This window comes from Trematomus bernacchii, unplaced genomic scaffold (genome assembly GCF_902827165.1).
Source record: "Trematomus bernacchii unplaced genomic scaffold, fTreBer1.1, whole genome shotgun sequence".
In the NCBI taxonomy this organism is placed as follows: Eukaryota; Metazoa; Chordata; class Actinopteri; order Perciformes; family Nototheniidae; genus Trematomus; species Trematomus bernacchii.
The window spans coordinates 384663-410609 of NW_022987685.1; the positions used below are offsets into that span (position 1 = coordinate 384663).

At 44.3% G+C, this 25947-nt stretch overlaps 1 protein-coding gene across 1 annotated transcript in view; it reads left to right on the forward strand.

Annotated features, from left to right (window-relative positions):
• efnb3b (ephrin-B3b) overlaps window positions 1–25947 on the forward strand; it is a 74828-nt gene that overhangs the window by 40731 nt on the left and 8150 nt on the right. The window contains exon 3 of the mRNA XM_034136670.1: window positions 23578–23670. Coding sequence (XP_033992561.1) covers window positions 23578–23670 — 93 coding nt within the window. The remainder of the gene's footprint in view (window positions 1–23577; window positions 23671–25947) is intronic.

Genomic DNA, 25947 nt, shown 5'->3' on the forward strand with positions numbered 1-25947 from the left:
AACAACAACAACAACTCCAAAATGATGTCCTTGATAATCCTCAGACTTCACTGTGAACTGTTTTTATCTGAAGAAATAGTCCCTATATATCATGGTGACAGTGTGCAGTGAAAAAAACCTACACTGAAAAATGTAAACATTGACTATAATTAAATGTATTATGTCAACAGGTTCCACATAATTGTATTAGGTTAGTTGAAAGCAATAGTATTAAGTTGAACCTATTATTTTGTATTTTAACTTCATATTATTGCTTTCAACTAACCTAATACAATTATGTGTAAGTCAACGTTTAACATTTATTTTCAGTGCATTCTAAGTTGTTACATTTCAAAATAAAATGGCACACGGAAAAATATGAAACCTTGACTTTAATTAAATTTATTCTGGCAATAGATTTCACATAACTGTATTAGGTTAGTTCAGGGGGCTGCAACCTTTTTGACCAAAAGAGCCATTTTGCCCCCTTTTTTTTGTCTGGAGCCGCAAAACATATTTGATAGCTTGATAGCTTATAAAGTTGTATATATTGTTACATCATAGACAAAAACTAGTTATTTTGTATTTATTACATTATAGAAAACTGTTCACCTCTAATAATAAACAAATAACTCTTATAAGGAGAATTAAAAAAAATACACAGGCCTACTTTAAAATAAATTAAACACAGCACTTGGGGAGTCCTCTGCACATTTGAAGAAAATAAATATAATTAAAATGGGCCACTTTGAAATAAATAAAACATATAGCTGCACCCTAAAAAGAGTTAACTGATTGAATTATGACTGAAGATCGTCAGCTGTCTTCCTCTTCCGTGTTTTTCCTCCAATACGTAAAGGCTGCAGCACCTTTGATAACTTCTCTCCACATATCAAACATACCGGTAAGCCAGCATCGTTTGCTGTGAAAGCAGATAACTCTGTCCACGCAGAATTAAACCCTCTGTGTTCCTCCGATTCTTTTCTTTGATTTATCCATAGTCCGCTCATCGAGCCGGGGGTCAGGTTATTCACCTGCAAGAAAAGGCGCTGGTGTGGGACCGTAGCAGGATATGACGCATCTTTTAGTTGACCTAATTAAAAATATTTTTTTTATGTGTCACAGTATCACCTCAAAATACAAGATACGAAACATTTTCAACCATGCAGCAAAATATAAATAGTCCTACAAATATTTTTATTTTATTTCCTTCTTATTTTTGTCTAAGCCCAAGGGAGCCAGAGCAGAGGGCTTAAAGAGCCACATGCGGCTCGAGAGATGCGGGTTGCCGACCCCTGGGTTAGTTGGAAGCAATAATATTAAGTTTAAACACAAAATATAAATTTCAACCTAATATTATTGCTTTTATCTTACCTAATACAGTTGTAGGACATTTGTGGACATAAAACATTTAATTCAAGTCAACATTTCAGTTTTTCTCAGTGTATATAAGTTCATAAATCCAAGCCTGAACACACTTTTGTATATTTCATTAATATTAATCGTGTCAAGGTTATGGTCCAAAAGCTTCCACCTTGTACTAAAAGAGGCTTACATGACATTACAAGTACTGGTCCCGGATAGCAGTCAAACCAATGTCTTTGCCTTTGGAGATTGAGTGATGGAAGTGATGGCCGGAAAAAAGGTAGCGGCGGAATCACAAAAAGAAGGAGAGATGAGGAAAATTGGGGGCATTAGTAAGAAAAAGTAAAAAGATGTATGTTCAGGGAGGAAAGGAAAGAAGAAGAGGGGCAAGGGAAAGAAAAAATGCAAAGAAGATAGAAGAAGACGTCAACAGATAGGGGTGTGTGTGTGTGTGTGTGTGTGTGTGTGTGTGTGTGTGTGTGTGTGTGTGTGTGTGTGTGTGTGTGTGTGTGTGTGTGTGTGTGTGTGTGGTGTGTGTGTGTGTGTGTGTGTGTGTGTGTGTGTGTGTGTGTGTGTGTGTGTGTGTGTGTGTGTGTGTGTGTGTGTGTGTGTGTGTGTGTGTGTGTGTGTGTGTGTGTGTGTGTGTGTGTGTGTGTGTGTCTGATGGGAATGGGATGCAAGTATCAGTTGACACACAGATAGAGCTTCTCATCGGCAGGGTGACACTGAAACAACGCGGCCACTTTCAATCACCGTCGCCGCTGTCAGGGGAAATGGAACACACACACACACACACTCTTACATGTTTTAAACACACACACGCATCCACGCCGGCAGTGAATGATTGCGGGCTCACAGTCAACATACATACGACCTCATACGTGGGTGACCTCTTTCACCCACTCCCTCACAAACACACATCTAATCTTCGTCACACTAACATATGCATGCTCACATCGCCATACACGGGGGCTTTCTCATAAATATATGCACCCACACACACATTGGCATACAGACAGGCTTGTGGTTGTATGCACACAAAATAGTCTGAAAATAGCTCACACACACAAACACATATCGGTTGCACTGAGCGGGTCAGTCGCTGTGGGACTGCAGTGTTGTTGTTGTTGTTGTTGTTGATGCACACTCAGACAGATGGCAGTGTGTGTGAGATGGAGGTATGAAATTGGGTTTTTTCTGTGCGGCTAGCATGTGCAGGTATGCATGTGTAGGATGGACATGAAGGTGTGTGTGTGTGTGTGTGTGCGGACATGAATGACTCCCAGCGGTGTGTTTAGGGAGCAGGCCCCCCGGGGCTTTGCGGAGAGCCTGGTGCCTGCCGTCGCACAATAGCAGGGATAAACAACCCTCTGCTAATATGAATAATAGAAAAGCTGACTGGGGCCTGCACACCTAGAAAAATAAGTGTCTGTGCATGTTTGCATATACGTTTTTGGGGGAAAGTGTGTGTGTCTGTCTACCGTGGTGTGTACAAACTTTATTTTCGGTATTGTTTTCTTCTCTGTTTATCTTTCTGGTCCATCCATCTGCCTCTTCTGACTCATTTTGCGAGTGTGTATATTTTATGAATTTGTGTGTCTTTTAATAAGTTTAGCTCTCTGTGTGCAACTTTTGACAGGGTGGGGCTTTGTGTATGTGTGTGTGTGGTCTAATTGTCGTACAGCACGGGCCGCCGCAGCGCGTGCAGACAGCAATGTTGAAGTGTTCAATAATGCAGAGGTACTCACTGGTTTATTTATCAGGGTTAAGCTGAAATAAATGACACGGAATCCAGATGGGGGAGAGGGAGGGTGGGAGAAAGGAAGAGTGAGAGACGGATGAAGGGAGAGAAAGATGAGGAACATTAGTGAAACGGAGAGTGAAATAGAGGAGAGAGAAGAGACAATGGAGGAGAGGAAGCGCAGAGATACGGAGCACTGCAGCCCAAATGAGCTGCACCTCTCCGCCACTCTGCGTTAGTTTGTGATTCCCCATGTGCACACGTGCGTGGCTGTGTGTGTGTGTGTGTTTGTGAGCGGCACACAACTTTGTTTGCGACTGCAGCCAGGAGAGCAGAAGTGAGAGATTGAAGGAAAGGCGGGGCGGAGGGAGCCGGTGGAAGAGGTGGAGGATCCAGGGACTGTGAGAAATCTATATCTGCTGAATATTTGATCAAGTTTAAGCCCTCAGATTTGAGCCTTCAGCAAGGCTCTACAGAATCCACGGACACAGGGGAGAGGAGAGGAAGCTGCGGGGGGAGGCAGAGGAGAGGGTGGAGGAGGTAGAGAGGAGATGACCACAGTGAGGGGCTTAGAGCGAGGGGAGGGGTTCTGTTATACAGAGTAATCCCAGTGAATTCTAAATGCTTTCTATATCCCCTCTTTACTTCTGTAATAGATAAAGCGATAGACTTGAATACATGTTGGGAGAGTGGTCTTACATCAGATTTAAACATTAAGCGTATAATACATTTCTCTTTCATTGATGTAATGGTGTTTAATGCCCATGAAACCCCTTAACAACATTGTGTAATGAGTCTTACAAAATGGCAGTCATTCGTACTACAAGGTCATATAATAGTGAGCTTTTACTATGTGGATATTCATCATAGGTCTTACCTAATATAAATGTTACTGTTATAGCCCGTTTCAAAGAGAAAAGGTGCTTCACAGGACACAACATTCACATATACATTTGCTAGAAAAACAAGGATCTCAAGAAGTTGGCAACCATGGGAAACTAAACTACATTAAGTACATTCAAATAAATAACAAAAATAGCTAAATCTCTGGCGACACCTTTACCTCTTAATTCCTTTCCGACCACCATGAATTTAAGTGTAACTAAAAGGACACACAAGTAAAACTGTTAGACATTTTTCAACTTCAAATGTGTTTTCACATCTGTTGTGGCCCTCGGGGGACATGCCTCGAGTTCGCTTCCAAGCCAGCCCCTCACAACTATTTTGAGGTGGACCTGCTTTTTTTTCTAGCCTGCAATACAGTTTTCACACTCCACTAAACACATCGGGTTCTTGGGGGCGAAGCGCCTCGGTTAAACTCTCATGTGTGAAAATAGCCTCAAATAAAAGTGCAAAAGTGGAAAATGGAATAGAATAGGCCAGCAGGGGTTTAGTGCAACGGATTCGACTAATTTCCTCTCCAGAGATAACGTTGATCTGCATCTCTCAATGGATAAGAGGCAGTGGATAGTAGGAAAGATGACTCTATTAAAAGGACATCTCTTGTGTTTTAAATGATTAAGTGTTAGATTGCCCCGAGCTTCCCTGCATGCATCTTCATTACATGCAGGAGAATATGTACCAATGCTCAAATAAAGCATACAGTGATAGCACTTGCAACACACTGTACATAGATAGTAGCATTCAAATAAGGCCATGGTGTTTTTTTGGTTAAAAGAATAATAGGAGAGAGGGGAATGAGCTGATGTGAAGTGACACTGCAAGAGAGCGAGGGATATTTGGGGGGGAAAAAGAAAGAAGGGGAGGAAAAAGATGAAAAAAAGATGTGTGTTCAGTGTGAGTAAGAGAATGTGACAGATCGCCTGGCCGATTTAGGTCAGCAATCAGAGCCGCGCTACTGTCTGTGAGATTGGCCTGCGTGTGTGTGTGTGTGTGTGTGTGATGCTGGTTGGGTGCTTATGTATGTCTGTGTGGGCGGGAGGGAGGGTGCATTAGTGGATGTGTGCTTGCATGTTTGTCCAGACTGTGTAGTTTGTGAGAGTTTTTGTGTGTGTGTGTGGTTGTGTTGGTGGGCTGAGGGGTTGATTGCGTGAGTGAGTGTGAATACGTCTCTCCTGTTAAAGGTCAGACAAGAAGAATCCCTCCCTAATTGGATTGAGCTTGGTTAACATTGTATTATTCATTTAACCTTCCTACACTGTCTGTCTGTCTGTCTCTCACACACACACACACGGATACACAAACTTTCCCAATAGCAGCTTGACATACAAAGGCATCATTGTGCTGCCGCCTTCTGTTGAGGAACCTTTGGCAGAAAGATGTGTTACCCGGCAATCATACATGGGGGATTTTAAAAACAAGCGCACCTCTCAGCTGACCTCTGCCATCAGTAGAACGCATTAGCCTGCTAATATAGCTTTGATTTAGTGTCCAGGTTCACGCCAACATGACCCCTGATCAACATAATGGAAACACGGACAGATGCGTATAGCCGTACAACAAACATGTTATGTGTGGGTCTGTGTGTGTGCGTGTGTGTGCGTGTGTTTGCTCGCACAACTTTGTGTTGGAAAGATTTGTGAAAAACCACCATATATTTCAGATAATAATTGTCTTTATTGCTGAGATTGGAATATATAAATGGCTGAATGAGGGGATAGTTAGCCTAGCTTAGCATAAAGAGTGAAGATAGTAGGAAACTGCTAGCGGGGTCATCTCCATATATTATTTTAAAGCAATGTTAGCGGTTTTACTTACACTCTTAAGCTTCATTTCTAAAAGGAAATGAGCTTTATTTAGGCTGTGTTTAGCCTAGCTTAGCAAACACTGGTGTAGAGTCAAACAGCTAGCATCCTGACTTACAGAAGCTACATTTGTATTTATTTTTCTAATAACACTTTCAGAAAGCAAACAATTTAGTGTATTTTCATGGAACTATTCCTTCAAGAGAAAGACATCACATACACACACACACTGCTGTCAGTTGTTATGGGTGTAGTTTGTCTATAACTAACAGGCGTGATCTTTGCCATGTGTGAGGGAGATGATGGTGTTCTTGGAGTCGGATTGGACCCGGCAGCTGTTCAGCAGAGGAAGAGGAGGAGGAAAAGTGAGAGAGTAAATTACATACAAGCTAGAATAATTTGCGCATGTAGCAGAAGAGAGGGAAGGATTGTCTGTGGACGGACTGATGAAAGAGGATTTCTGTGTGCTGTGAGGGGACCGTCGAAGAAGACGGTGTTGACACTCAGTGGAGCAACAAGGCCCAAGGCTCAAAGACACAAGGACAAACAATCAGCTGCAAATCCTTTTTAACCACCATTTAAGCAGCCCTAATTAGTCCAAAAAAACTCCACAAAGAACATCATTATCTCTCCGCGCTCATGCACGTGCGCGCCGCGTGCACATGCACTCCACTTGTTTATTAAAGCGAGATTTGTTAGCGGACTAGCTGTTTACTTGTTCACGACTAATCGTCATTGTTGCGAGTTACTTAGGGTGCATTTCACAAATAAAACAAGCCATTTTCTGCAATTTTTCACCCCGCCTCTTGCAGGCAGAGTCCAACTCCTTCTTCTCTCTCTCTCTCTCTCTCTCTCTCTCTCTCTCTCTCTCTCTCTCTCTCTCTCACAGCCTGGCTCATTTTAACTCTGGGGTCAACTCAAGCCAAAAAGCTTAATTTGATGCATGTTGTCTGCACTGGAGAGCCAATGGTTTTGATAATTGTTTAAAATGCACAAAAACCATGAGCCAAAAGAGCTGGGTTGTGGAGCGAGCGCTGGAACTAATGGTTCTGATGTTGTCATGGTCCCTGTAAGTCTGCGTGACGTGCTTCGGGGGGGGCCAGACGGGGCGAGGCTCTACGGTCGCAAATCAGCGCCATGGTTTGGCATCTTGAATGTCACATGGGGCGGAGCGCCGAGTAAGTGATACAGTAAAGACTTTCAGATGAAGACTGCTTCAAGGAGTCCCCGTAGGTCTAATATTAATCCTTAGTGTTCCCTCTGGGGAGGCTTATCATCCATATTAGTACCACACATCTGCCGCTGCTATATACGCTTATTATATATTGATGACCAGGGATGGGGTGGGGATTTGGATAATTGAATACCCTCATCATGAAGGGGAGCGTTTTGGTCTCGTTTCTCCACTTCAGACTACCTCAAGTGGGTGGGGGAAGGTGTGTGTGTGTGTGTGTGTGTGTGTGTGTGTGTGTGTGTGTGTGTGTGTGTGTGTGTGTGTGTGTGTGTGTGTGTGTGTGTGTGTGTGTGTGTGTGTGTGTGTGTGTGTGTGTGTGTGTGTGTGTGTGTGTGTGTGTGTGTGTGTGTGTGTGTGTGTGTGTGTGTGTGTGTGTGTGTGTGTGTGTGTGTGTGTGTGTGTGTGTGTGTGTGTGTGTGTGTGTGGCCCTTTTGTCCGCCTGATTGAGATCCAGGCCCTAACCACAGCTCCAGCCCCGCTAACCACTGGTTTAATATATGCAATTAAGACGCTAATTAGAGTAATTAATTCAGCCGGGGCCAAGGCCCAGCCTGGCCCCTATTCACCGCTTTGGAACTGCCATAATCCCCCACTCCCTCCACACACCCACACACACACTACACAAGGAACAACACACACTCAGACACCGCTATGCCCTCATTATGAGCGGGGTCTTTGTTGGCTGTGTGTGTGTGGTGCCAGAGAAGTCGGGAGATGAAGAAAAGGGCGTAAATAAAGACAGAAGAAAAGTGAGGCAGTCAGTTGGGCATAATGAGTGAAAACAGTGAACTAATTCATTGGCACCTCCAGCCTCGCTCCGCTGCTCTCTTGGTGCAGAAAAAGGCCCTGTTGTGGCATCTTACCTCATCTGTAGCAACAGTTCTGCTGTCACTGCAATATGGCCGCCTGGGAGGGAAGACAAGGTTTAAAGGCGAACGCCCCGTCTGTTTTATTGGTTTAACCTTTATTTATCCCGATGTGTCCCATCGAAGATTTAGGAACTGTTTTAACAAGCCTGACCTTGCCAAGAAAGCACTACGACATTATTGCATGTCCGTTTTTAAATTATTTCCAGCTTTAATTAAGAATAAAGACCTATTTTTTTATTTGAGTTGTACAATACAACAAGGTGAACTGGGTAGTTTGTCAGTCTTTAGTGATTTATCCACACGCCATAACCTTTGATAGCTTGCGTTTGGGCTCGGCTCTCGCACAGAAAGAAGAGTAACTCCAGGTTTGTTGTTTTTGGAGCGCGATTAGGAAATGTGTGATGAATTGAAGATTAAAGCAGCGGGACAGATTTACGGCACTTGGAGAGCGCTGCTCTAAAGGGATTACCGATAAAGTAATCGAAGAAGTTTTGGCGGCGGCTCTCGGGAAGAAAAAGGTCGCTCAGCCCACAAATATGACATCGAGTGACACGTTAGTCATAGTTTATTTAGAGCTGGCGCATTATGTGAGATGCTAACACGACTCTGCCTATTTAGCTGGATTTGTGCTTTCCTTTTTTTAGCATTGAGTATTCCTGGGGAACTGATATTTTTAGCTAAGCATCCCTCATTGAAGACGTTGAAGAGCACTCTTTTCCCAGAGTGTCGAGTACATCACACGTATATCAATCCTTACAGCAGCAAATCAGGTCTTGTTATGTGAGATTTTGACAGTCAGTTTGTATGTTGGAAATGTCTCCCATCTGCCATGTTTTAGCACTTTCTTTTCCCTTTTTTTTGCGAAGCCTCTAAAAGAACTCCTTGGAGGTAAGAGTAGTGGGCTCTAAAGGGAGGTGTTGGTGTGTGAGCTGTCAGGGCTGTGTGTGAATGGGAAGTTTAAATATGAATTAGCCTGAGCTGTTTTTACACTCAAACCTCAAACTTGACCCTGTTCAAAGTTTCACTCAGATGGCAAACTCTCTTTCTCTTCCCTGCATCCCTGTCTTGTTCTGTGTTTTTGTCATCCTGCATGTCTGTCACCGTGTCTTCGGCTCTCTGCACGGCACACTCATTACTCTTTTAGTTGCTCTCCCTGCTGCAACTCCAAGATAGCACGGGAAAAAAAAGTGAGCGGTGAAGAGATACATGCATTCCTTCTGCTATCAGATCGAGCGGAATGATGACTTTTTTTTCACTTGCAAATTGAACATGCATGAGTCAAAAGATGAAATCAGAAAATGAAAATATGGCTCTAGGTTTCCAGATCAGGGCAAAACCATATTTTTCAATCAGCGAAATCATCATAGTGGAAAATGCACTTCAAATAAAATGTTGGTTTTAAAACTAAAACATGTGATGTGTTACACACCTCTTTGACAAATAAAACGATCAATGCTCAGTCACTCCATGTAAAGTAGAGTTTTAACGTAACAAGTTAAATATGTGTGAACTTTAGTAAGATTTACAAGTTACAGTTGCAACACAGGTTTGTTCTACACTCTCCTTCTTATCTACCTGAACAGACTCTGTGTTGTATTCTTGACTTTGGCAGTGTGAGAAGGATGTTATAAGGCTAATAAAGCTTGTTGAACTTGAACACTGAGGTGACAGAAAGAGACTGACAGTTATCTTTCATCCGTCGGATTAAATAAAATCCACATCAGACAGACAAGAACTCAAACAGACGCCAGGACAGCACCTCGAGGAACCTTGCACTAATGAGCACACGCACACACACACACACACACACAGGTTTTTCCAGTCCCGCGTGCACCTGACAGCCGTGGATGATTTAACTTAAGCAAACTAAGAGATTAGACGTTTAAAACACACATTTTGGGGAGGAGACGCAGACAGATTGCATTATATGCATCAACCATGGGACGCACTCGTGAGGCGCAACATAGATTTAAGACGCGCACGTAAACACACTTCAGAACTGAAGACAGACTGACACATGCAGAGTGCAAATATGCATCCCCCCCATTTCTGAAAAGAAGTGACAAGCATGAGCATGCATGTGCAAATAAACACAGACAGACGGCCGTACACAGCTAAGAGCACAGCTTCTAGCAGGCTGCTTTAATCACAGAGAAGCTAAACAAACACAACTGTCATCACCCTCTTTCTCTCACTGCTGCACACATATAGGGATACACGCCGACACACACATTCAGTATACATGCACACACACACACGCACGCAAATAGTATATAATTGCCCTATGCTTTCTGCTGTCCATCATCTTCCCCTTCATATCTCACCCTTCTTCTTTCCACTTTCCCTCTCTCCAATCTCTCCCTGGAGCAGTACGCAGGCACAGATGTCAAGATGTATTATTCCGGCTGGCTGGCTCTCGTGTGTGTGTGTGTGTGTGTGTGTGTGTGTCTGCGTGTGTGCGTCTGCGTATGTGTGTGTGTGTGTTTGTGTGTCTCCTGCTTTCCTCTTTTGGAAACAAGAATAATGGTGGGGGTGGTAAGTAAAAGGAAGGGGGCTGTACTGGCAGGGATTAGTCAAACATTTCTGTGATATATTCCCATATAGGCATACATTACAAAAGGGCACACACACACACACACACACACACACACACACACAGGCAGGCAGAACTCTGTGTTACAGTCATGGTTCAAGGACATGTAAGGCAAGTATGCACACACTGGCACATTGAATTGAATCTGTGTTGATCCATTAGAAGGACCTCCATGCTCGTCAGGATTGTGTTGAAGCTAAGTCTTGGCTGGTGTTTTTAAACACTAAAACTGAGCCAGGTTTAAAGTGCTCCTGTATGTGTGTGTGTATATGTGTATATATGTGTGTGTGTGTGTGTACACGGTGTCTACAGACTATGACGTAGCAGCTGGGTGAAAGAAAGGCATGCACTGAAAGAAAAAAATCCTAAGGGAGAAAGAAAGGAGAGACTGTTTCTGTGTCTCCAATTCTTTCTTGATATTCGAGTCAGGGCCCAAAATTAAAGGGGCCCTATTATGTGTTTTTCAGTGTTCCTTTCCTGTAGTGTGTTTATATATATATATTGTGTGTGCATGTAAATGGTCTGCAAAGGCTAAAATCCCAAAGTTCCCTCCATAGTGACATACGTAACACTCGCGCCTCTATTGGCTACTGCTCCAACACATTTGTGATTTGTGGCTAAGGGGCGGGGCATCTCTAAGCAGTTGACTAATCACAACAGAGCCAAACAAATAACCAATCAGAGCAGACTGGACTCTGGTTTCAGACAGAGGGTGAAACGAGCACAGGCAGTATGAGGAAAATAAAGAGCTTTTCAAAATGTAAAGCATTCAAACATGTCACACTAGAGGCTCTAATACTACTATTAACCTGAAAATAAGTACAATAGGGCCCCTTTAATGGTGGCAGTGGCCCCTGACATGGAAATAAATCATAATGGAAAAAGTAATGGAATGATTATTGGAGACCGCCTTTGACGCCATCAGAGAGAAAGTGTAAAAATATATTTGAGTTTCTCTCATCACCACCACAACCCCTCTTTGCCATCATTATACATAATTTAGCTCGCCCACCCAAACTCAAAAAAGATTTCATTGTGCTTTTTGCTCTGTATCGGCCACTAGATCAAGACCTAACGTTTTTCCAGCCTTTAAGTGCAATCTATTTTCCTTTAGCTGGCCAGCCAACGACAGAGTGCAGCCAAGAGCTTTAGTGGCAAAGCTTAATGATGTTTAATGCAGATTAGTATTTTAGCTACAATCCTAAATAAAGTTTTACTTAATGGCAAATCCAATTGTTTCAAAGGTCTTTCCTATAGGTCTAGTCCCACTTCTGCAGTGGGCAGGGCTGTACCACTTTGTCAGCATAGAGAGTGAGACAGTAATAATTAGTTGTGTGTGTGTGTTGCAATTAGATATGAGGGACCCAGGTATGCATGTTTATTAGACGGCGGACCTCAGATTTGCACTCGGCTCATTAAAATGTTTGATTGTGTTGCCGTCTGAGCGCAGGGTTTTCCTTGAGCGCATCGTTTATCACACGCGCGCAAACAAACACGCACTGGCAGCTTTTTGTCCTTTCTGAGCTCTGGTGGAGTTCATTAAAAGCCTTAATTAGACTGACAGTTATGTTTAATTACAGTCTTTAAGATGTACAGCTCCTCGGCAGGCCCACTCCTTCACTGCCTCCTTTCAAAAGTCATTGTCTGGAGGCTGTGTGTCTTCTAACTCCTGTAAGTTCTGGGTCTTTGACATTTGCCATACATAACACCCCTAAAGGAGTGACATTCATGAGGCCATCTTCTCTAACAGCTCCTGCCTCCCATGGATTCTGCCTTTTTCCGTCTTTCTCACCCTCGCTCTTCTTCCTCCTCCTCCTCCTTCACACCCTTCTGCTTCCCTTCTTCTTAATTTAGAAAGCCCTCCCCTCTGCCCGCCGCCATCTTCCCACTTGCTTTCTTTCCCTCCTGCTCCATGCCACAGATCGCTGTCACGTTCCTCCCTTCAGAGCGTTGACCCACTTCCTTGCATCCTTCATAGCTTCCTGTTTTACCAGACGTCTGTCCTTCAGTCGAGCATCATCCCTCCCCTTCCTGCTTGCCAGTGTTGACCAAAAGAAGCATAATGACAAATAGACTTGACGTTATTTGACCGCCCCGTCCTTCAGAAAAGCTTTTCTATAATCTCCAAATGACTCCGCCTGTGAGTTTATTTTTCATTATATTTTTGTGTAAGAAAATACAGATGGATGGATATGATGCACTTCAAGGTATTGTTTCAAGTGTTTTTCCAACATCGTCAAGGGAACATTGAAGAAAGATTGAAAATATCAGCTCATAAAAAAAACTCCATGAGGGTCAAACTGTATTCTCATCGCTCCCCAAACAGTATCACGCCAATTTTTTTTCCCGCAATATCTCTACAGTCTGAAAGTCACCATCAGCTACAAAGTTGATTCAAAGTCACTTATATTGAGGGGATCTGACAGCTCAGCGTCCCAGAGGGAAGTTTTGGCTTCGGATACACACAGTGTTTGAAAAGCTGTTATTCTACTCGAAGGCTCCGTACCCCGTGGCAGAGCAGAACGCACGCGGCGAAGGGTCGCATCCTCGCCGTCTTCGGCATGTTCGTGGCGAGGTGCCAATGCTGTAATCCTGCAATGACAGACAATGTCACAGCTAGGTTCTGCCTGAGAGGAAGCCCCGACAAAGAATGGGGACGGCAGGAAACATAAAGGCAATCATTGAAAGGAGAGGCAGAAGGAAATGTCAGAGAGGAGGGAAAGCCACAGCGAGGAGAGAGTGATTTCTGCAAGAGACAGCTTTTTCTTTTCACCTCCTCCCCCAGTGATGAAAGTATGACAAAGTGACAGGAGACGCGTAACTGCGACTTAGGTGTAGTTGTATCCTGTTTTCCTCTTCGCTGCACTGAATTTATGCCTAAATTGAGACTGTAAATCAGGCTAATGTGAAACTGAGGGCCTTAAGAGTGTGAATGTGTGCTCAGGCGTGTGTGTGTGGGAGCGTGGCGTGGAAGGTTTGAGGTCGACTTACTGCCCTAAAAAATAAGTAAACAGGATGAGTGATAGAAGCATTAAAGTAAGAAAAGGAGAGAAAGAAATCCCTACAGGACTATTAGTCATGTGTCGTGTCTCACCCCCTCTGACTGGCTTTGCAACAGGTGTGTGTGTGTGTGTGTGTGTGTGTGTGTGTGTGTGTGTGTGTGTGTGTGTGTGTGTGTGTGTGTGTGTGTGTGTGTGTGTGTGTGTGTGTGTGTGTGTGTGTGTGTGTGTGTGTGTGTGTGTGTGTGTGTGTGTGTGTGTGTGTGTGTGTGTGTGTGTGTGTGTGTGTGTGTGTGTGTGTGTGTGTGTCCACTCAGACAGAACACTTAGCTCCAGGCACCATGAGCTGAGATAGGAAGGATGAAGGCACCAAGACTGTTGGAAATGTATTGTCACATGTTTTCACCCAAGTCTGCTGAGCGACTTGGGTGAAAACACATTCATCAAAATCCTCATTGTTGATCATGAGACTGTTCAAAGTGACTCCTTCAGTCTTACTGCCAGGAGACGCCGAGTGTTTCACCTTAATTGGAAAAAGAGGAGGCACGGAGGGGGAAAAGAGGGAAGTGAGTGATGGACTTCTCCGGTGTAACCCAGATCCAGGCAGCCGCAGGAGGAGTGGACAACCCGAGGTGTTTCGTTTTTATTCTGGGAGCGACTTGGGAATAAAAGAGGCTGGGTAGAAGAAAAAAAAAAAACATGAGCCGAGAGCAGGAGAGAAGGAACGACGACGAATATGGCGCTGACCCATTTCTACAGGCCTCCAATCTAGCGCCTGATATAATGCAGAAAAAGCTACCCGCACGTCAACCTTAAGATGGACACATGCCACCAGACAGGGGCACACACACACACACACAACTTTGACTTCTTACATTTTGAACACAAATACCTGTACTTTCTACTTCTTACATTTCTAACACAAATACCTGTACTTTCTACTTCTTACATGTTGAACACAAATACCTGTACTTTCTACTTCTTACATTTTGAACACAAATACCTGTACTTTCTACTTCTTACATTTTGAACACAAATACCTGTACTTTCTACTTCTTACATTTTGAACACAAATACCTGTACTTTCTACTTCTTACATGTTGAACACAAATACCTGTACTTTCTACTTCTTACATGTTGAACACAAATACCTGTACTTTCTACTTCTTACATGTTGAACCCAAATACCTGTACTTTCTACTTCTTACATTTTGAACACAAATACCTGTACTTTCTACTTCTTACATTTTGAACACAAATACCTGTACTTTCTACTTCTTACATTTTGAACACAAATACCTGTACTTTCTACTTCTTACATTTTGAACACAAATACCTGTACTTTCTACTTCTTACATGTTGAACACAAATACCTGTACTTTCTACTTCTTACATGTTGAACACAAATACCTGTACTTTCTACTTCTTACATTTTGAACACAAATACCTGTACTTTCTACTTTTTACATTTTGAACACAAATACCTGTACTTTCTACTTCTTACATGTTGAACACAAATACCTGTACTTTCTACTTCTTACATTTTGAACACAAATACCTGTACTTTCTACTTCTTACATTTTGAACACAAATACCTGTACTTTCTACTTCTTACATGTTGAACACAAATACCTGTACTTTCTACTTCTTACATTTTCCAAACAGGCTGGTTACTTTAGTTTGAATGTGTGTTTGGTGGCGTGATCATTATTATTTAGAGTCATTGCGTGCCTATTGATTTGAACACGATCCGTGTATCCATCATTTCCTGGTCTTCTCTAAAGAAGAGGGACCAATGAAAACGTTGTCATGTTACCGTTGTTCAGCATGGAAACATTCATTAGCTAACAATGACATTATTGTTCTATTAATATAAAGGGAGGTCAGGTACTCTTCAAAACAGATGCTAGTTATGGGTACTTTTTACTTAAGTACATTTCAAAGCCCATACTTCTTTACTTTTACTTGAGTAAAGAAGTTTAGTCAGTACTTCTACTTTTACCAGAGTATTTATAAACACGAGTATCTGTACTTCTACTTGACTAAAGGATGTGTGTACTTCTTCCATCTCTGGTCTGCAGGCAGTCAGACTCCACGCGATAGCTTCAAGTGTTACTTATCATTCCGTGCGACTGCATCACCTCAGCCGACTCTGGGAAAATGTCACGTTCAGACATTCAAACGCGACCGCAAACTCCTCTTCTCCTCTGTTGGGGTGCGTACTGAGACGCAGCTATAAAGGCTCTGCGCTCCTTTTTTAAAAGCCTTTAAAAAAAAAAAATCAGTGCAATAGAAGTCACTCAGGGATTCACTGATAAGTATTCATTAAGTATTGATAAGTAGTCATTGAAGTATTCATTCAATATGCATGGAGGTCCACTCCGAGGTGCACTTGACAGGGATTGCAGAGATAGCAGTTTCTATGAGGTTTGGGGCAGGGGGGGGTGAACAGATACTCACAACACACGCGCATCACGCAGAATGCCCTCGCTGCCCCGGGACGGCAACATTGACCCAGTTGTAAGGAACATTGGTCGTGGCTGTCCTACATGGCCAGCACTTTAGTGGCGTTACACAAGGCTCATCCACCCGGCTTCTTCATAATGACTCCCTTTTTTCTTTCTCCACGCTTTGTGCCTCTCTTTCTTTCTTTTGGTCCATTATGCATGTCCATGCTCCGGCAGTCTCATTTATTTGGCGTGGATTATTTTTTGCGAAATGGGCAGTCACGCTTATTACGTTTTTCCCCCGTCCACAATTTGTTTCTCGTCATTTAATTAACGTGAGAATGAATGGGACGAAATGGGCCTATGTGTTTACTGTATGCCTACTGATGACTTATCCCTCCTCCTCCTCCTCTTCATCCCTCTCTCCGACAGTGACAATGACCCATCTCTGCCCTGTATATAAATATCTTATAGAGGACATAAGCAGCTTTAGGGGGTTTTGTGAAGATTGTTTATTGATGCGCAGCAGGGATATATACTGACCATACTGTGGCATCATTAGCTCGCTGTGCATCAAACCAGATTACCAGTCTCTCATCAAAGCGACACAATGTCCTTTGCGCACAGAAGTGAGCACACATACAACATGACAATACCCAAATGGATTATAAGCAGTGCCGTCTCATAAATCATGACATCGATTTTAGTCAACAATGCGGCGGAAAACAGCAGCACTTTTCAGGCTTCCAATAATATTTCTCACTCCGAACTAAACCCCCTAAAATGGCAGCGGATGTGTCACGAGCAATCATCCTCTCCCTCGGCGCTGTGCGTGCATCGGTGTTTGTCAGATGCGGAGATCAGGTGCGCCCCTCACTCCAGTCCTCCTTTTTTTCGGAACTCTGACGGGCCGGTGGGAGGGCGGAGGCAGGGGGGGGGGGTGGTGGAGGCTGCTGTGCCGTGGCCCAGTTTGTTGTGTGTTTTGGTGCTGGAGATTAATACGATGTGATTGTGAGTCGCCCACCCTCCAAGAGCACGGGACATCGATGGAGCGACAGAGGGAGGGAGGGGTAAAGGAGAGAGAGAGAGAGGGCGAATATAGAGGCGGGGAGGGGGGGGTGATTGTAATAGAACAGGATGGATGGAAAACGAATAACTGCTGAGAATTAAAATGTCATCGGGAATAGAGGAGAGATCAACCGCACGCAAGCAGAGACACTGAGATCATTTCACCTCCGCTCGATTGTGTGTGTGTGAATGATGTGTATGACTTGAGGTAATAGTGTCCTCTGTGGAGGCATGTGTGAAATTGGGGGCTTGCGTGAGATTTCCTCTGACTGTGTGTGCCTTGGTCAGCATGTGACACATCATGTGAGTTCAACCTGTGACCATGACTTGGCCCCTCGTTGTACCTGCAAAAAAAAACTGGTGACAATTTCACATAAGTAAGCATATAAGTTAGCTTTCTTACAAGTGTGGATGTCATAAGTGTCTACATTTTAATCACATTTGCACAGAGTAGAAATGAAATGAGTATGCATCAGGAATCAGCCACTTCCAGCTGAAATATGGCTTTAATTTGTTCAGGCACAAAGTAATTAAATTCATCCTACCATCTCATAATGCATGGGTCAAATTAAATGTCGCAATTAAGATATTTTTAAACAGTAACCATAGTACCCACAGTATCCTTAAATGCCTTATCTGTGTTTTCCTTACCATTTAAAAAGTTGGTATAAAAGGAACTCTGGCCCCAATTTGATCATACATCGAAAAAGGGTACATGTTTCACATTTTGAAGACAACAACACAAGCTTATCAGCACTCATCTCGTCCCATTCTCACATTACCTCATGTGACAAACGCATCATCACACTTGTCTACAAACCACATACCAACATGTCACCGCGCAACAAAAGGCGCCAAGCATGCAGACATCTTTGTGTTGTCCTTGTTTGGAGCCCGTCCCATTTGTGGATCAAGTGCCACCACAACACAGCCCACAGTGGGCCTTTGTCTGCAGCAACACAACGAGAAACCTGCACTCTTTGCAGAAAACAAAGTTTGGAAAACCTCATGCTTTGTTGGAAGTAATGCAGTGTGTTGTGTATTTGGAGGTGGAATGTGAAAATAATACTTTTGCTGGTGTTTTTTTTTGAGGGAGGGCTAAAATAATGCCCGTTCTGTTTGGGTAAACAACTTAATGCCTTCCCCCCCTTCTTTCCGCCACAGCGAGGTAATGGCTTGTGATAGCTTCGTTAATGCATCATAGCCAGGTTGTAAAAGCGCCAAAGGAGATTTATGAAGACGTTTTTAGTTACAGGAAACTTCGATGGCGAGTTTCAGGATTTTTTTGGGGGGGGGGGAGGAGGGGGTTAGAATAGGAGAGAAATGGAGAGAAAATGAATCCTTCAGCTTTGCCTCAAGGGAAAGGGAATCAGGTTATATGCTCTTCGTCATCTAGATGACACACACGGAGCTCAGAGGGCCTCTGGAGAGTGAGGACTACAAATTTAAACAGGAAGGCAACTGTAAATCCCACCCCCAAGTACCCTCTGCACCCACCCACACGCACACATCTCAGTCCAACCAAGTGGCAAACTTAGTTTCGTGATCTTTTCGGAGCATGTGCAACAGCCAAACAAGTGGAACTAAAAGGGAGGATTTAAGTGGCAAAGCACATTGGTTTTAGGGTGATTTGCACAGATGGGAACACTTTTGCACCCACACTGACACAGAGACACACACAGAGACACACACAGAGACACACACTGAGACACACACTGAGACGTACTCCAGCCATTGCATGCACCAACGTGCCCGCGGCTGGATAAAAACACCCACTTGAATTTGTGTCTTTCACGTTTCATTTGCATTTGTGCTACTTGCGTTCATTACTTGACACACTCATGACGAAGCTAACACGCTATCTCCCACCAGAGGCTAGCAGGGGCCATGGCTGTGCTGGTTGTACATGAGACGGCATTTGTTCCTCCTTGGCTTTTATTCGCTTGTTTATTCATTCCGTTTGTTGTGCAATCTGCTCAGTCGCTGCCCGCCACATTCTCCATTTCCCTCCCTTTTAATCTAGCTGTCATCGGGAAAAGATGTTCCCGCTTCACGCTCGAGGCATGTGTGTGTAATTTGAGTGTTTATGGTACAGTAGTGAGCCTGGACTGTCGCAATAGCTCGGCCACAAATACAGTATTTATGCACAGCAGCACCACTTTAATCTCTGCTATCGTAAAAGACCTGCAGCTTCATAAATTCTCATGTGACATTAATCTGCCTGGGGCCCCTGATGACCCCCATCCTCTCAACGCAGTATGCATCCTGTCATCTTCAAGTAAACATAGTAAACACATATTTATATGATGGGGGTTTTTGTTGCCCAGAGTTTTGCCTTTGAGGCTAGATCAGGTTGCTAACCTAACTGTAGCCAAAGAGGAATGCATGTCACTTTTAATGTAAGAAATACATATTCTTTATGTGCTCTATTGATGATCCAACATTGTTATTAGTATTATTGTACAAATAGCACAATGTGCTGAGCAATTATTCCATAAATATGTGCAACCCATACCTCTGAAACCCTAAAAAACACCAAGGATAAGTGACAATGACTTATCCTTTCATTTGATATTATCATTTATTGTGGAATATTCTGCGACAATCTTTTTACTTTGAGCCCTGTAAAATGTGCCTGCTTGATAATGCAGCCTTGGAGCAGTGCATTTTGGGTTAAATCCCCCTAAAAAAACAAACCTGTTCCCATTTCCTAAACCAACATATTGCACCAAAACGTGCAAAATGTACACTCTGCAAAATCCCAATTTCAACCAGAAATACGTGAGGCAATAAAAAAGCACTTCTTGTGACTTTTGAAGCAAAGTGAAATGTGAGTCGTGTCCCAGAGCAGACGGAAGGACGTGACGGAAATATCAACATCAGCATGTACACAAATTCACATCACTCACACCGGAGCAAGTGTTTTGCTGCGGGAGGCCGGCTGTCACTCAAGCGTGGAATATATAAGCGGGGCTGTGAACACACAGGAGGGGGGGCGGGGGGGGGGAATAGAGTGGCATGGCAAACACTGGGGTCCGAGATGCCTCTTAATGCAAATCAAGACGCTTTGCATAGTCCACACAGCAGTTAATATAGAGCTGAACACATGTCCAAGGTCCCTGAATGATGTGAGGCAGAGGTGTAAAGTAACTAAGTACTCAAGTACAATTCCGAGGTACTTTAATTGAGTATTTTTGCCACTTTGTTTTACTCAAGATCTGAGTACTTGGCCAACTTTAGCAGCGAGAATGAAGGCGAAGAAGAGCTCTGGCCCCTCTCTGACCCCTCTCTGACCCCTCTCTGACCTTGGTAATAATAAGAGAGACACATAGAAACAGTCTCATGTGTGATCTCTCCTATAGACTCCACACACACTCCCCCTCTATCTTCCCTAGTCTGATCCAGGTTGACTGCGGTATTATTTCATCAATTACGTTTTCCCCTTCCCGTAGAGCGTTGGTGGCGGAGCGACGCCCCTTCCTCTCCTCCGTCCTCTGGCGCTTCGTATCCCCCCCCCCCCCCCCCCCCCCCCCCATCACTGCTGATCATTGTCTCAATTACTCATCCCTCCTCCGTCTCCTTCTTCCTTCTCTCTCACTCTTATCTCATCCCAAATTGCTCCACACACTCCCTTTCTTCTCTCCCTGTCATCCCAAAGTGAGGTGGGAAAGATTTGCGTCCTACACCGCTCCTCCCCCCCACCCACCCACCCACCCACCCACCCAACACTGATCAGGATTTCACAGATGTTCTCTGATTACATCTACCTTGATTTGGCGATATATTCCCCCCCCTCAAGTGTTAGGAAGCATTCAGCATTTCCACTGTTTAGCACCCAAGATTGTGTGGGGGGGGATATTTCCGATCGCACCCTGTGATCTCTTTGTTCGCTGCTGTGAAATTGAGACTCACAGGAAATACCTGGAGCATGCTGATGGATCCAAGTGGATTGTTTTTACCAAAAGTTGCCCCCTTGTGATATTTGCGACCCGTTGATTGATGATGTTAAAACAGAACCAAAATCACATGTGCCGGCTCTCCTGTTTCAATGGTCCCTGCTCTCAGTCTCTTCTTTGTATCCATTACCGCTCCACTTTTCCATAATGGAGACATTAGAGTCTTGTACCTCTCTGCTATCTATCATGTCATTTCAACTCTTTCCTTACTTTCTGCTTTTCACTGTTTCCACTCCTCCTCCTCTCCTCTCCACGACTCCCGTCCCCATCATATCACCAACAGCTTGTCACAGCCAATCAGTCTCCCCCGCCTCGCCTCTCTGCATGGCCTCATCTTCCTCTCCCCGCGCTCCTCTTCCCCACTGTCCTCGTCTCCTTCTTGTCCTCCTTCGTGTGTCAGGCGTTCAGAAATCGTCACTGTCTGTCTGACCAGTTGAGGGTATTTACCCCTCAGATATACCCCTCGGCTCATCTTCATCTTCATCACGCTCTGTCCTGGGATGCTCTGTAAAACCATGCTTTCTAGTTTTAAGATAATTTAATCATTTAGTCATTTTGTTTCCGTACACTTTGGACAAGAATATGTACCGAATGATGTTTCAAAGATAAATGTGATTTAGCTGAGTTGCATTCAATTAGTTTGTTAAATAACAAAATAGGTTTTTCATCCACTTAAAATAGAGACAGCCCAGCAGTAGAACATATTTTGATTGAATTATATTGATTACGACATTATCAAAATGGAAATGTACATGCAGCTCAAGAACAAATACTTCAAGTGGTTGTTGCTTGAGGCCAAATATATTTCTGAATCTGGATTCCTCCGAGTATCTTTGAATAATACAACGTGAATATGACATCCAAGCATTCAATGAAACCATTTGGGCCAGATGAAACTAGAGCTGTTCGTAGTTTGGCTCACTGCACTGAAGCCACTGAACTTCATTCAAATAAATAACATTTCCTCCTACATTAACAGGTCTCAAATACTATGATTTAAAACCGTTTGGTAACACAACAAATAGTAGTGAAACTTAAGGAACATACAAACTTTTTCACAGCACTTTATTTAAACCTTCTTCATATCGCCCTGTCTCCTGGCTCTCCACCATGCTGTTCGCCCTGACCCCCGCCTGCTTCTCTCCTCCTCCTGCTTTCACACTCTGCATCCTGCAGAGATGGAGGGAGAGAGAGTGACGGAGGTGTTAGAAGTAAAGCTTCCTCTTTTTCACACCTCCCTTTCTCTCTAAGCCATCCCTCCCTCCCTCCCTCCCTCCCTCCCTCCCTGCCTCGCTTCAGACAGGCTAATCTATAGCCTGAAGCTAAGTGGCGGGGGGAAAATGATTTTTTACATTTCTTTAGGGAGGCAAGGTGAGGGCTAGCCCCGGGGGCTATATTGGGGAAAATAAGGATGGACGGGTGGTGTGTGTGCACAGGTGTTTTTTGTAAAAGAGAGAAAAATATGTTTCCTGTCTCTTTCCACTGCGGCTACACTTGAGCTGAGACCGGTTTTTCATGGGATGGAGAAGCCAGAGTGATGATTTCTGTATTTCTGCAGAGGTGTGATTCTCATCTCCTCACCTCTCACCTTCCTCCTTCTCGTTTGCCTCTCCTCCTAACATGTTCATTTCTTCCACTTTCCACCGTTTGATCCGCCCGTTCGGACTCTCCCCGTGCTCGTTCCTCCTCCAGCCTCGCTGACCTGCAGTCCAGTGATCTTTAATGCATACACTGACATGCTTTATGTAAGGAGAAGTGTTACAGGAGTTCATGCGCGCACCCCCTCTTTATGCCTGTGCACTTAGTCTGCTTGACCTCCTTTTAGCTTGCTCGCTAGCTCCACTAGAAAGAAGCTTGTTGGATTCCAGCACAGGTTAGGAGGCTGATTTGAAATGTCAAGCTATTTCTCTGCCGCTCTGATTAAATTGCATTCTGCGGGTGTAAGAAAAAAGCGTTTATGGCTTAAAGATGCGTATTAAATCCCTCATTGCCTGTATTAACACATCAGTCCCTCCATTTCAAATTCTCTTTAATTGGCTTTATTAAATACATGAGCAGTGATAGTAATGGGGTATTACACATTGTAGCTTTAAATCATTCAGCACAGTCTGTATTTCACCCAATCAGGTCCGGTTTCTCTATACACACACTGTTTTGTGTCTCAGGGGCTCCATTTTATTTTATATGCGCTCTTGATTGGATTACCAGCCCTTTTTTTTCCATCAGCCTCTCTACATTACCCCCCTCTCCGGCAATTTCCCCCAGCCCGAGCAGCTATTGCAGTTGACTCAAAGCGGTTGAGTCCATGCAGAGCGGTGGGGGTGTTAATGAATTCCAGCGGACTGCTAAATGAGGTCTTATTAAAGCGCTGCCGCCTCGTAGTTTGACATTTCAGAGCTTCTGGTGGACTTTTAAATCGCTGCCTCTGCAAATGTCACTGGTTGACTCTGGAATGGCCGACCATATGAATAGACGCTATTGTTGGCACGGGGCTATAGATTGAGAAAGAAGGGGAATCATGTGTGGCTTTGACACATGGGTTTTCACTCTGCGTGTGTGTGTATTTATGTCACCCCTTCCACTCGGCTAATTGTCTAATTTTGTGTTTTCCATCCCTCCAGCTACGTCAGATGGGACGCGTCAAGGCCTGGAGGGCATGAGGGGCGGAGTGTGTGCGACGCAAGGCATGAAGGTGGTCCTGAAAGTGGGGCAGAGTAAGTCTTCTAAACTCTCTTGTCCTACATTGCTTTTTCTCACACACACACACACACACACACACACACACACACACACACACACACACACACACACACAAACACGCACACAAACACACGGAAGCTCTCCCTTATGCACACCTCCTGGAGTCCGCCACACATGGGCCCTTCCTCACACACATTGCTATTCATGCCTCACACACGATAACCTAACACAGAACTACAACCATTGGCTCCAGTCCACCGCATCTCGCACCATCTCCCATCTGCACGGCGGCACGCATTCCTTATCTCCCACTTTTAAAACCATCCCTCTTATCTTCCTCGTTCTTACACACACACATACAAAACGCGTGTGTGTTCTCTCCGAGCGTATTAGGTCTCATTAAGTGGTGAGAACAGCAGAGAAGTGTGAGATCAGTCGGCTATAATGAGGCCTGTTGACTTCCTTCTGACTCTGCCTCTGAACTACTACACCCACACACACACCCACACACACACACGTTAAACCTTGCATGTCTCTGTGCGGGATATACATTACAGGTGAGCTCACACACACACACAAAGACAGGAGCACACACACGGGCGCGCAGACTTGCAAGGCTTAGGTGGTCGTGCGGACACACACTTGACACACACATTTCCCCCACAGCACGATAACAGAACAACTCTATTCGGGGTTTAAAGCACGCAGTCAGTGGTTTTTAATGAGTCGTAGCTGTGCACACTTCAAATGAGTTTGGAACATATTCACAGGTAATGACCCCTCACATGCAGGCCTGTCAGAGAAAGCAGCAAGCATTTTCACTGACCTGCACATTCCTACACATAATGGGCACCTGTCCTTCACACGACCCCCCCCCTCACACACACCTATTGCTATTTATTTAGCCTATCCTGTGTTATCGGGCCTTGTGTATTGTGGTTGCTCTTCAGCGTTGAGCCAAGTGGCGCTGCTGTGGCTCTTATCAGCCCAGAAGATCAGCCCAGTCAGCTCAATAGAAACACCACACACACACACACACACACACTTTCTTTCCCCATGGCTTTCCACCACACCGGCAATCCAATCGCACACCACTTTTAAACAACTCTGTGAAGACACACACGTCTTTCTATTTGTCGTCTTTCTTCCCCTTATCCCTGTTTCATCTCCTCTCCTTTTCTATGTCCTCCTATCTCCTTTCTCTATTCCCTCTGCATTTGCCTATTTTCTTTCTTTAACCCCCTTTCCATTCAAGCAACGCTGCCCACTTCCTTTTTCAAATTCCCCTTTTCCCCGTCCTCATCACTTCCCTTTCACTTGGCATGCTTGCCATCTCCTCTCCCAACTCTGTTGTTTTCACTCTTTCCGTCTTATCTGCTGTGTGGCTGAAAGGTCACGTCTGTGCTGTTTGTCATCTAAATAAGCGCCGTGCCGCCTCGCGGTGATCTCTGATGAGATATGCCGCTCCGAGACGCACGCACACACTCGTGAAACACGCACTTTCAACCCCCTTACCCCTCCCCTCACACACACACACACACACACACACACACACACACACACACACACACACACACACACACACACACACACACACACACACACACACACACATTGGCCTGTCCCATTTTATTTGATTCTTTATCTATCTTGCTTTCTTTCTGTCTCTGTCACACACACACACTCTCACACACACACACACACACCTCCCTCCACTGGCCCCTGCTGACCACACAGCAGTTTGTATTGATCCAGACTGCACCGCCCCCCCCCCAACTTCTGTTTGGTTGACTTTCATGAGGCAGCCGCCAGCCAATAGTCTAACACTTATCTAAATGTCAGTATAGGTTGATGGCTGTGCACACACGCACACACACACACACTTTCACTAGTTGTGCATAGACTGGATGCAGTGTGTGTTTTTGCGGGGTTAATTGCAGTTGCATCCATAAGCACCCCATGGTTTGCTCTCCCCTGCTGCTGCAATGACCAGACACAGACTTTCTTTTCTGAAATGTTGTATAAATTGCACATCCCGATATAAAACTCTAATCTCGCAGCCTTACTGTTGGCCAGATGGCTCCGGAGTGAAAGAAAACAGTATTTGTTGACCAATCTCTTTCAGCGGTGAGGAGTGACACTTGAACAATAGCTGCATGTGTGTGTGTGTGCGCGTGTTTGCATGTGTTGCATAAACGCACTTTAATGCCATCACCATTACCAAAGGCTTGCTAAACAGACGGCCTGATTTAGCGACGACAGACTACAAGCCGTTATGGCCTTGTGTAAAT